The sequence below is a fragment of the Coturnix japonica genome, chromosome 10, assembly GCF_001577835.2.
Source record: "Coturnix japonica isolate 7356 chromosome 10, Coturnix japonica 2.1, whole genome shotgun sequence".
Taxonomy (NCBI): Eukaryota; Metazoa; Chordata; class Aves; order Galliformes; family Phasianidae; genus Coturnix; species Coturnix japonica.
Window position 1 is genome coordinate 6257651 of NC_029525.1, and position 12865 is coordinate 6270515.

At 37.4% G+C, this 12865-nt stretch overlaps 1 protein-coding gene across 4 annotated transcripts in view; it reads right to left on the reverse strand.

Moving 5' to 3' along the window:
• LOC107318520 (myocardial zonula adherens protein-like) overlaps window positions 1-12865 on the reverse strand; it is a 65816-nt gene that overhangs the window by 28642 nt on the left and 24309 nt on the right. For all 4 annotated transcript variants that reach the window (XM_015872436.2, XM_015872435.1, XM_015872434.2 and 1 more), the window contains 4 exons: window positions 12745-12834; window positions 5561-5719; window positions 2931-3023; window positions 527-640 (listed from right to left, as the gene is read on the reverse strand). In XM_015872436.2, coding sequence (XP_015727922.1) covers window positions 527-640; window positions 2931-3023; window positions 5561-5719; window positions 12745-12834 — 456 coding nt within the window. The remainder of the gene's footprint in view (window positions 1-526; window positions 641-2930; window positions 3024-5560; window positions 5720-12744; window positions 12835-12865) is intronic.

A 12865-nucleotide genomic window follows, 5' to 3' on the forward strand; every position in this document is an offset into this window, starting at 1 on the left:
TATAAAATACACTGAAGTGAGAAAAAACTATGACATAAAAGAACACAGGAATATTTTGAGTTTAGATACACGGGAATTTGGAATTCTTTAAAACAGAAAATACATCCCCACAATCTCCCACCCCCAAAATTTCACAAGTATGTAAAGCCTCACAGGTGTTAGCATCCACACATGCCACTTCCATTTCTATTAAATAGCAAAGGTAGGAGCCAGGAGGTGCTCTGTTTTGCACAACACAGAACAAATCACATATTTACCTTAAGATATTTTGTAGATACACGACTAGTGGCATTGGTCTGCAGCAGATCAGTATCCTGATTGTACAGTCTTTTAATATTTGTTACAATATAGTTGCTGTATTTTTTTTTCCTTAGTTTCACAAATCAGCTGCCTCAGATATCCAAGACAATACTTTATGGGCTTGTTTAGTGTTAGAAACTATTTTTGTTATTCATGTTTAACACGCGCTTTTAAATCCATGTCAGAAAAGGAAGTTGTCAGCTGTGAAACAGCTGTTAAAATGTACCTGCAAGTCTATTGATGCTGATGTCAAGGAGCTGTTCATTTCACTAAAGCTATCTAAGGCTGCAGCCTGCACTCGCACATGATTCTCTAAGGATTCCTGATGAGCATTTGTCACCTGAGCAGGAAAAAAAAAGAAGTTTTATAAAGAATAATGATCAAGTTTACCTATTCTCTCAAAGGGACCTACAGAATAGATAGATCCCATGGCTAATTTTCACAGTACTAGGATGCTTAAAATATATAGGCCCCAAACCACATCCCTGTACCTCAAAAGCAAGCAAACAAAATATATAATTCAAATATGCTAACAGAAATAAAGGGAAAGTGTCTGTCTGCCATTGAACAGTAATCAGCGTAAAACCTTTTCTGAAAGGACAAGAGGACATTTGACAAATGTCTGTTCTGAAAGCTTAGATACACGGAGTGGGAAGGCTGCTGGTGAAAATCAGAAGAATGCAAGAAATGAAGAAATCTAGAAAGGTTTGGGTGAATGGAAGGATAGTCTTAATTGAGAAGGAAGTGTCTAACTGAGGACGTAAAGAAGTAACATCAAGAGACCAAAGGATGAAGCAATACCAAGCAGACAGGAAAAATCAGCAGAGAACTATGTTGTGTGAAGATCTGTCTTCTTTTGTTGTGCACACACATACACATACTTGCATGCTTAAAAACTTGAGGAAATAAAAGCATAAAATGACACCATTTAAGAGGTGACAGAAAATCAAACTGTGCAAATGATCAGGAACCATTCAGTAATAAAGAAGAAAATTTTTACTAAAGGTAACCAGCCCAACTTGGATTTAAGTCATGGACCAGACAGATGCATTTCTTGTTAAAGCATAAGAGCACCAGTGATCAATACGAAGATCAATTAGTGTTTAGTAACAAAGTTATAAATAGATTAGGTCAGCCCAGGGAGCAGAAGCTATGTAGTTACTGCTAATTCTATACAAATGTGTGCTCAGTTAAAAACAAATGAAAACAGAAATGCTTTAGATAAATTAAAAGTTACAAGATAGGAACTTGTGTGAAGAAACCTACTGCCCAAGGTAGAGTATTTGAAGTACAAACTTCAAACTAACTTAATGAACAAAAAGTAGTCCTGGAAATTGATGGGGAAACAAAAGCATAGCGATTCAAAGCTGAAGCTAAGAGTATAGAAAGGATTTTAAATAGGATCCTCAAACAGCATGAAAGGTGGCAGTCATGTAGAAAACAAATAAAAGCAAACAAATTTTAAAAAACATATCTTATTATAGAAGAACACCTGTGCTTTTTTCCGGCACTCTCAATTATTAAGAAAGTATGTGTGTGTGTGAGGGGGGATGTCGCAGTGTGCCATTGAAGTCAGAAAGAATCCTTCATAAACTGTTTGTTTGCTTTAGAATTAGAGATTCTGTCAGAGGTGGTCAGAAACTACTATGAGAGATTTTCAGACTCGTGAAGGGATTTCTAATGGTGAAGTGGAGGACCTAGAAGCATAGAATATCATCATTGCTATTCAGTAAGGATCAGCCAGAGAGAAGGCAAAGCTGCATCTGAGCCAGCGTTTGCCTACATGGCTCTGGATGGGGGCTGCATATCATCAGCATCACAAAGACAATTTAATCCATTTCATAAAAGTTCAGTTCTTCTTCCTCTCAAATTGGGATTGACTTTTTAAAAATTATTTTATTTTTATACTACTTGACACAGAATTTTGTTCTGATATTTATATATTAATAAAGCACACAGTGAACTGACAGTCTCCAAATGAGGAGGTAAGAAAGGCACAAGTCAGAGTCCCAAATCCTTGAAGTTAGAATATATTTAATTATCAAAGCTTCCTCTGAACCAAAGCTGTGAATAACAATACCAAATATAAAATCCACAGCAGGTTTTCAGTGATCTGTTGGACCAAAGAACTCAGTTTAAGATGAATGGTATTTCTACAGACTGCTGCCGCTCTTACTGAAAAAGCACAAAGAGAGTTCATCAAATGACCACCAAAAGGTTCCATTAAGAACCACAAGGTAAGTCATTTTAGGACTGTCTTGCATTAAAGAATACTGCTACTTCTTTTATTATCATATTTGAACATTACAGTCAGTAAAACAGAGCAGTCTGTTGAAAGTACAACTTTAAGTTGCAATGGTTACTCCTAATTATATCATCAATATTTTTTTCATTTCATGTGGCAGCTGACCACTACAAACATCTCCAATAGTTCCCAGATTGTCTAGAATGAACACACACCCAGGCAATGCTATCAAGATTATCTCTCATTTCCAATAATCAGGCAACTACTTCCATATACAAAAGCATCCCTCCTTGTCCTACTTTACCTTCCTGGAGGGAAAAGTTAAATAGATGCTACGGGGACAGTTATTGTCATATGCTTTCCCTACAAGTGAACGCATACTTACTTTTAGTTCATTCGTAAGCTGCTGTATTTTTCGTTTCATTTCATCATACTCCCCATACATTTTCTTTCTTACTTTTTCCAGAGTTGCTCTCACCTGGTATTAGAAAAATCACATGCCTTTATCAACCAGACTTACTGATGACACTGTTTACACCGGGACAAAGTATTTTGTTTCTGTATTCTTTAGTGTTGCTTTTAGAATTGCCCATTATTAATCAAACTTTTTGTCAACAGTGGTTTACTCCTAAGACAAGTCTTCAGAGCTGTCCACATAGAGATGAACTAAAGAAAAATCTGGGCAATTCTAAAATTCTCTGTACACTTGGAACACTAGTAATTTAATCATTTAAATAACAAAGTTCAATTAAATTTTCCAGAAGACTAACCTATTTTGTTTACTAAAGGAATTAAAATTAACTTGAACATACAATGTTTTCTTTCTAAGAACAGCTTCCACATATGGATTTCATATATATTATTCTATTACAGCATTTGATGAAATTTTCACTAAGTGTCCTCTGAAAAATAAACCCTTTAGCTTCACTGAATTTGGACTTTTAGGTTTGTATCTAGCTAAACAGTATGTTAGCATAACTTTACCATTGTAATTACAAATCTGATGAATAGAGTACCCAGTCTGATTTTGTTTAATAACTATGGGGGTAAATCATACTCCGCTATTCTAAAAAAATAAAATAGTAAAGGAAAAAGGAAAAGAAAAAAAGGGAAAAAAAAAAAGTATGTTAGAAGCCAGCTTGGGTTTGCATGCCATTGAGAAACATGCAAAGAACTGAATTTTCTCAAGAGCACACATTGTAATCACTCGTTAAATGTTTGCATATAGTTTATCTTCCAGCTATGTAGTTCGAATTCTTTTTCTTCCCCTCGTCTCAGCTGAACACACACTGGTTGTAGGTTATCTAGGGCAGTCAGCTTACCTTGCGTCTGGATAGTTGAAGTGGGGCTTAGGAAGGAACAAGGGGAAAGCATTTAAAGGGGGAAGTTTCTGAGAGCTTTGCACTATTTGCAGTCCTAGAAAGAGGGCACTGGCCACCAAACCTGCACAAGGACTGGTCCAAGCCTACCCTAGACTGCATGTTTCCTTTAGGATGAAAAACATGGAAGGAAGCTGGTTCCTGTATTTCTGAAGGAAGCACTCCCCATCCTGTCTCTACCCACATACATGCACCTGCCCACACACACACTTGCAAGGTGCAAGTTTGACATCAGTACTGGAAAAAGAAGAATCAGCAGTTCAGAACATGGCCTTTCATTTCTGGGCTAAGTCAGCATACATGTGGCACAAGCTGAGGGCTCTGCTTTTACAGATGAAACATATCTGGGAGGCCAAAGTTCACAGCTAGCATAGCTGATTCACAGCCTTCATTTCTTCAAAGGTTTTACCTTTTTTTTTTTTTTTTTCCTGAACAAATTGGTAGCTGAGACCCAGTGCAAGGCAGTCTGGACTGACATTTCCCACTCTGCCATAAGCCAACAAAGAACAGAGAAGTGCAGGGATATGCTCCCAGTTCAAGCAACCTGAATCAGGCACCAGAAGCAGTGCAGCCTAAGGAGCTGCAGTGTGCTGTGTACCAATTCATTCATTCCCTGACAGCACTTCAGATAAACTACACAGGCAGGAAAACAGCAGCTCACATTCCTTGCCTGCAGAGCAGTAGCAACATACCCTAAATGGCAAGTGCAGGTACTGGAGAGTGTTAAACAACAGGAGCTTGAAATCTGTGAGTAATAATGGAGAAGAACAAGTGCTGATAGCTGGAGACCAGGCAGAAGCTAAGAGCACACATAATTACAGTCTCTTAGACTGCTGGCCTGATGCACCGTTCCTCCCTTATATATCAACACAGTTCTCCTGCACTTGAATCACTGTAAGATGATAACCATTGACCAATAGCTTCCTGGGTGGCAAAGGAAGATGGAAAGAGGTCAAATTATTCACTCCGGGCTAATTAGAAGGTTATTGCCAAGGCCTGAGAGACAAGGACAGACAGGCAAAGAGATGATGAGTCTCAAGCACAAAAATGAGCAGCATCAGAAATTCATTTTTTTTCTTTCAGTACAGTTTCTGCCAATTATGCTAAATGAACATGCACAAAGAAAGTAGTACAAAGTCATCTTATTAGGCTGACTATTTTAAGGCTGCCCCAAAACATACCCAAGTGATTTTACTATATAACCTAATTTGGAAGCCTTTCCAAAACTGTGATGGAGGAGGGGGAAGCAGAAGATAAGACAGAGTTTATCCTTTCAGGTGTCTGCTTACAAAGTTTATCCTGCATAACATTTGCAATTATGAAGGCTTTCAGGACGGGAACCTCAAGATCAGTTAGGCAGCTTGCTTGTCCAGCTGCATCCCCCCCCCCCCCAGTCACTAAGCATTATGGAGTATCATCTGGCACAGAGGATGTGAGCTTCAACCACGTAACTTATAGGAACTTAATTTTTTTTAACTCAAGAAATAACAAGGCAAACCATTAGCTTCAGAGTGGGTTCTCTATTCAAATTTGGGGTTATTTGGTGTGATATCAGTCATCTCATGTACACTTGCAGCTCTACAGAAATATATGGAAGGGATATCTGTTGAATTCTGAAGGTGAAAGCATAACTCACTTCTTTAATGTAATTCATCTCCTCTTTCAGCTGATCAGCTGACCAGCCATAAACCACCATTTCTCTCTTATGGTTGTTGTCAGTCCGGTGCACAACGCCATACACCATTCCATGAGAGAGCTTCCCTGGAGACACGCCATTTGGTACATGGTAGAGCTCCTTAAAAACAAATCATAATTTATGTTCAAGCAAGTTCTAGAATAATTTAAAAATTAAATAAAGGCAGTAACATACAACAAGCAACAATAGTGAAATCACAGCAGTACCTAAGAACACTAGATCCCAAATGCCTGGGGGCCTAATTGTCAACATTAGTATTTTGGGATGATCAATGATTAGTTTATAATCAGTTTAGATGTCAGTTTTCCACTAGCTGTAATGGAAATGGAATGTGTACAGCCAAGAGCAATGGATGGAATTAGTACAAGGACATGTGAGAGAGAAAGTTCTTCTGGCTTATATGGTACTTCTCTGCATTCTTCTGGAGGACTGTTGGCTCTCACAGTTTCCTTTTAAATTCTTGCAAACACAAGAATTCCTCCACCCTGCCCTTTGCAAAGTCCATGCTGTGCAAAACATCAAAATTCACAAGTTTAGTCTAAATATTTGTCAGTTCTCAGAAGAAAATGAAACTGAAACTTCAAAGCTCTACAAGAGAGTTCAGAAAATATCATTTTATCTTGTAGATGAACAATCTATGATTTTAGTTTTCATTTCAGGCTAAACACCTCCAAAACAATCAAAGATCCATTTCAGTCTGTGATTATCTTATAAAACATGTAGAACTGATGTTATAGGAGCCAAAGCAATGCTATGAAACAGCATTCACGTGAGTGTCTCCGTGTTACAAAGCACTATAGGAGTTCTTGATAGGAAAGTAAAGTAGCAGCTTTAAAGTGCTTGTGTTTGACATTCTAGTAATCTGCAGAAATTTGTAGAAACATATTTGTAATAAACTTATGTCTTATTTTAAGGTGCCCTTTGCAACAGACTCCACTTAATCATCTCGTCAATATGACTTGTAAGAAAAATATTTATGCAAACAGTAGGAATCACTTCCCTCAATATATAAATATCTGCAAGGTCAGATGTAGCCACCCACAGTGACTACTCACCTGGCCTCCCTTAAACCCAGAGAAATATACTACTGCAGCAATTATCTGAAGTGAATCAGATTCCAGAAGTACTAATTTATATTCCTGATTACAACGAATTTGAGTAATTAGCTCAGACAGACATCCACATTATGACTTTTAAAATGAGAAGAAAAAAAATCTAAATTAACTTTGTATATCTGCAAATTGAGAACCTGAAATGAACAATTATTTTGAATGTAAAGTTAGGAAGACACAGTCTTGAAAAAAAAAAACAAAACATTTTGCTGAAGCTCCGTGTGCACATGGGGCTGGGACGGGAACAGTCCTGGAGTAGAGACCTGATAAAAACAGTTTCAACCAGTTAATAGAAAAATACTGGTCAACGAGCCCTATCTATACCAGATACTATTTTGCATGTTGAAAACACTGTATGCAGGGCTTTGTATCCTGATAACCAAAAGTTACATAATTATTATTTGTTACTTTTCTCTTCTCTTTACATGCATATAGACAAAAATCCCACACCTGATTATTTGATAATAAATACAGGAAGTAGATGGGGATATGACTCAAAACTTCTGTATCTGTTTACTTCCAGGGTTGTACAGTTGCTTTGGTTGTTTCATTTCAGCTCCTCCCCTGCATCTGGATGAAAGGATTAAACACAAGTTTCCATCTTCCAGATAACAAGATGAATAATCGCTTTGATTGTTTAGAGGTTACTAAGGCCCCAGACACTGAATTCATAAATCCATAAGCTTTACCCACTCTAATTCATATTTTATGAGGTGAACAGCTGAATACTAGCAACTATTAAGATCCTTAGTGCCTCTGAAACATTAGCAGAATTGTTTAAAGTTCTGTTCGCAGAATTCTGTATGAAGATTATGATCAAGTTCCTTATTTTTAGAACATTACAAACACATTTCTAAGGAATCCTTCAAAATAGTCTTCCCTCTCTAGCTAAGGAAGATAGATTCAGACCACTACGTTTGCAGCAAGAGAATCAATCATCCATGACACTTAAATACTTCACAGATGAACAGATTTAAATTTACATCATAATAGGCACATAATGAGCGTCATAAGTATGCATAAAGCCAGGCTGGTCACACTTCTCCAGCAATGATGACACAACTGCCTGTCATCTATATTTGCACAGGCCTCCCAAGATTTCATTGTCACTTCTCTTTCAGAAGATAAAAAGAATCTCCATAATCTGTTGAGAGTTCCAGTTCTGCCATGTGCTACTTACAATACAGGATACTGCTTTTACTACTTATTGTGTTGCTCTGTCTGCCATACATACGCACTCTCATAATTAAATTTTCTGACAAGATTCTCACCCCTCTCCTTTCTGAGGTGTCTCAGTGATGATAACGGAATAAGTAAATACTACAAAATTAACCAGAAGAGTAGGTGAAGGTGGAAGGTTTCTTTAGATTAGACAATCATTGATTTAAGGTCAAAATGTCAGCCAAGTCTAGAACATTTTTTTTCACTCCCCAGCTCTCTATGCACTTCCAGCACTGGAACAATAACTTTTCCAAGTTCAATTTGTTGCTGCAAAATGTTCTTGAAACCCCTTATCTGAAGAGGCTGGCTAACCTTAAGAAGCTCATGAATATTTCTTTGTGGCTATAGTCAGTTATATGACAATTCAAGTTAATCACAATTACAATAACACATTATGCTGATGTACACGAAGGCAGCTTCCAGGAACGTGCTTCATCTAAGCTGTAGCTACAGTCATGTTGCAGTTGGTATGATCACACAACATACCCTAAAGAAAGGCAGACTGTTTACTTAATAAATATTTAATACAGATGCCGACACCCCGAGGTTGCAAAAGTCTTAATAATTGCCATGCATCCTGTTTATATCTGTTCAAGTAAGTAGTGCAAGCAACATCTGAAGGCAGTATAAACTCTGAAACAAGTACAAACTCATATTTGAATGTGATTTGTGAGCTGCTTTTCATACTGCCCACGGTTCATCAGCATTATGTAAATAACACTAAGGAGTGACTTATCTCTGAATCCATTTCCATTAGTTTTTTTTTAAATGAAGGTCTGTCAAATACGTTTCATACTTTGTCGAAAGTTTGGTAGCAAGAGTTATTTTAAGGAAAAGGGGCATTTGATTTAATGATTAGCACAATTTCAGAATTATTACACATATGGCGTTGCAATTTTGCTGAACTGGGATCTTCTTGTAATCTCTTTACCAGCACTAACAGTTCTTAATCTACAACCAAATCAGTTAAGTGAGGCTTTATCTTTTCCTCAATTGTCACATTTCAGACAATTCTGAAATAGCCAGCTGCCCTTTGTGTGCTCACTATTTGTATAAAACACAAAAACATTCTCATTGTTACTTAGGTTGCTTAATTCCTGTCCAGTAAAATGGCATATTTATTGAGTTCACCAAGCAAAGATACCTGCTCTTGCAAAAGGCAGCTATATTTCTTCATATTCCCCTACAGCCTATGAAATTCACACTGCATTTAGAGATATTTTGTATATAAAATTATTATAATGTGGCAATAGACACAAGTGTTCTTAAACTCATTACACAAAATAAGAAGCATCACTTAACACATTTCCACTTTTATGCTCTTTGAAATATTGTAGAGTTTAGGTGCCACATCAAATAAAACTGTTTTTGTAATGCTACTGTTTATGCATTAAGGAAGTAAGATAAGACAGAGGTAGCTACCAGTGGAATTATTGATGTGGTTTTCACCTAGTGCTGGTTTTAATAGAGAGTAGCTTAAATAGCACATAAAAAACAGAATTAGTGCTGGAGAGGCTGAGAAACAGTAACAACAGCCACCTGTAGCAGGTGAACCACATTTGTTATGTCACAACTCCTGCTATGCCGGTGGGAGTGGGCTGGCAGCCACACATCAGCAGAGAAAATAGGCACCGTCCTAGATTCAAAGTGCACAACAGCCTCATATTCATCACACTCCTGTTCCTTGATCCAGGTCTGACACGAGTTTCTCTTGATTCTCTGCATTATACACTGGAGAAAATTCCCCTTCTGGCTTCTGTGCAGCCTACATTGTTGCTGGGGGAAAAATGTGTATTCTGCTTTTGTATTTCTGCACAGGAAACAATAAGGATTTCATCTCTAGGATGTGAATAATTTTAAAATGTAATTTAAAGGGTTTGAGGATACACAAAGCCTAAGCATTGGTTAAAGGTTAGGACTAAATGCTGTGCAAACACTACTGAAAGCCACAAAACCAGTGAAGTAAGACAAATTTATAAAGCATTATCTCATTTTCATTCTCTTTTCAACAGACTTAAAGGAAAAAAAGAAAAAATCTCTGTATATACCACAATATTCTGCCTTCAAATTTCTATCTGCAGCTTCCATTGACACTTCCAAATTTAGCCATGACAGTGAAGAAAGGGACTGACTGATTGATAAAAATAAGCCCAAGCCTGAACAGAGACAATACTATCGTTCAGTAGCATTTTATTATGCAGGACAAGGCAGGCTTCAGAACACACAGATATTGCATATGATCTGACGAGCACAATAATTCTTTGTACCTCATGGCGAAGTAAACAGCCTCGTCCTACTTGCATCTATTGCCTATCAGTAACAGGAGCAATGGAACAAAATTATAGCAGTTCCAGACACTCTCAGCCTGAAGTGCTAACAATTCAGATATTTAGCTTTTTGCCAATAAAAAGGAAATCACCCAACCAACTTGGACTTGTGTTCTCACATGTTACTTTCAAGGCACCACAGACTAGACAGGAATACAGACATTTAGCCAGACGCAGCACAAGCTCCCCCCTTCAGTTTCTGGAGTTACCACCTGAGTGGGTACTATCCTTAACAAAAGACAGGCAGAGGCCATCCTCCTGCCCTTAATGCCTACAGTTATTTTGTTTTAACAAAACTGCCCACCTCTGCCACTTTGTTCTATTTTTTACACTGGCTCATTTTTATTTCATATCCAAATAGCAATAAATCAATCAATCTAGAAACATGCACTGATATAGATTTAATGAAATGCAGCTTATATTTTCTGCTAAACTTGGGCTGCAATGAAAAAAGCTGTTAACATTTATTGACATAACCAGTAAAGCATCACTTCTGAACTGACAGTGAGCTCCAAAGCAAGGTGATGGCAGGTGCAGCACTAGCAAGAGCTCCTGTACAGCTGATTTTGCAGCTGCTACACTTTATAATAGTATTCAGTTCAAGAGAACACAGAAAATACAGAAAGAACCAGCAAGCTACGGCAATGTCACATTAGGGCAGCTCAAAATCACCTCCTTCTAATGAAAGATTAGAAAGAGAAGATTACAACTAAATGTCACGCCATGGTGTATTTATAGTTTTCTGGCATTTCCTTTGACACGGCAAGGTCTGTGCTCTCCTCCCTCATTTCTTGTATGCCCAAAGAGAAGACACTCAAGCAGCTGAGCTCAGATCACCCAAACTGCTGCAACTCTTCAGCAAACACTGCACAAACCCTCTGGTTACCCTTGTAGTTTATTTTGTGTAAGTCAACAGTTGTTGCACTTAAATATTAAAAATATTTTTTCCAAATGCTTTTCTTTGCACCCAACATTAATGACAGCACAGAACTCTAAGTTCCAAGTCCTGCTGTTGCATTTGGTTCTTGGTGAAGCTGTGTGTTCTGACATTAAGTTGCAAAGTGTAAGGCAGAAAGGTGAGCACCTCTCTAATTTCTCTCTATTAGCATTATCTCCAAAAGAAGAATATGAGAATGATCTAACATTTGTAAAATTTCTTAGTCTCAATGTGATGTAAGGAATTTCATTAACACTGAGTGAGCTGAACATGGGTGGATCAGCAGAGATATCTGATCACTGCTCTTATTTGGTGTGGACTTTTTGTTGATTTTGGTTTGGCTTCTTGAAGCTTGAAGATAGAACTATCAGAGTATGACTAGTCAAGAAACTTGTGTGCACTGTAAGTTACTGTGTAACTAACACAAATATACAAAGCAATATAGTACATAGACAAGACAAATCTACAGGTAATAAATTCCTGTCTTGTTTTGGAAGCATGACGTAAAAACAATTCATGTTCAGTGATTCTTTTTTTGGCAGCTGCTTCATGTTGAGTGTCTTTTTTTTTGAATTATGCAAAAAATGTAAAACAAAGGTAAGTGAAACAATTATTCATGTGGTTTGTTTGTATTTTAATTGCCAAGACACTGAACAATCAGAGCCCAACCAGTTCTGAAGAAATTTTCATATACACTGTACAGTATACAGTATATATATATAAATATATATATACACACACTTTCTAAAAGTGTACAGTCTCACTAAATACAGCATCTGGCAGAGAAAAAGAAGTTACACAAGGAAGTGACCAAGAAGCGCTACTCACTGACACTTATTTCTCATTATTATACTACCCAGCACAGTAAAATGAGTAAGCCATGAGTCAATACCTGTCCTCCTCAAAAACAAACTTCTATTACTCTTAGGGCAAAGGGCCCATATGTTTCAGCTAGAGTGGTGATTTCTACAATCAGATACAAACTGACAGAACTCTAAGTGGTGGGTAAAAATACAGTGATTACTACAACTAAACACTTTCTGTACACAGTTAATTATTACAATCTAGTGGCCACAAAATCAGCTAACGCAGAAAAACATCCAAGTCTCAGGCTGTCCACCTCACACACACAGTACAGCCTCATTTCTTGCACACTTAAGCCTACATGAAACGTCAAATTCCCCACTTCAGGTGAGGATTGAGACTTGGCTTAATGAAAGACAATGCTGCTTATAGCAATCCAGTATATAAATATAAATAATCAAGTTCTAAAAATACTTTAGTCACACATCACTGTCAATCCCTGAGCTGTTTATCTACCACTATATCTTTCCAGTTTGTATGAAGTTTTGCTGTCCACAACACCAGAGTTCAGGCTCAAAGTTTACAGCTGACTTGCTCAGCATTCACATGCTCTTCAGTCTTGCAAGATGAACCAAATTACCAAAACAACTAAAATCAGCTTCCACGGATGCCAATATTTACTCCTTGTTTGTAGAGCATTTAACTGTGATTGCTAAAACTTACATGTTTCTTTCTTTCAGGTTCTTTTGCTCCCTGTTCAGGCTGTGAAACTTCATCAGGTGGTACTGTCAAACGTAGTCTGCAGACATTCATCTGAAGGAAAAACAAAGGTTTGCTCTTAGAT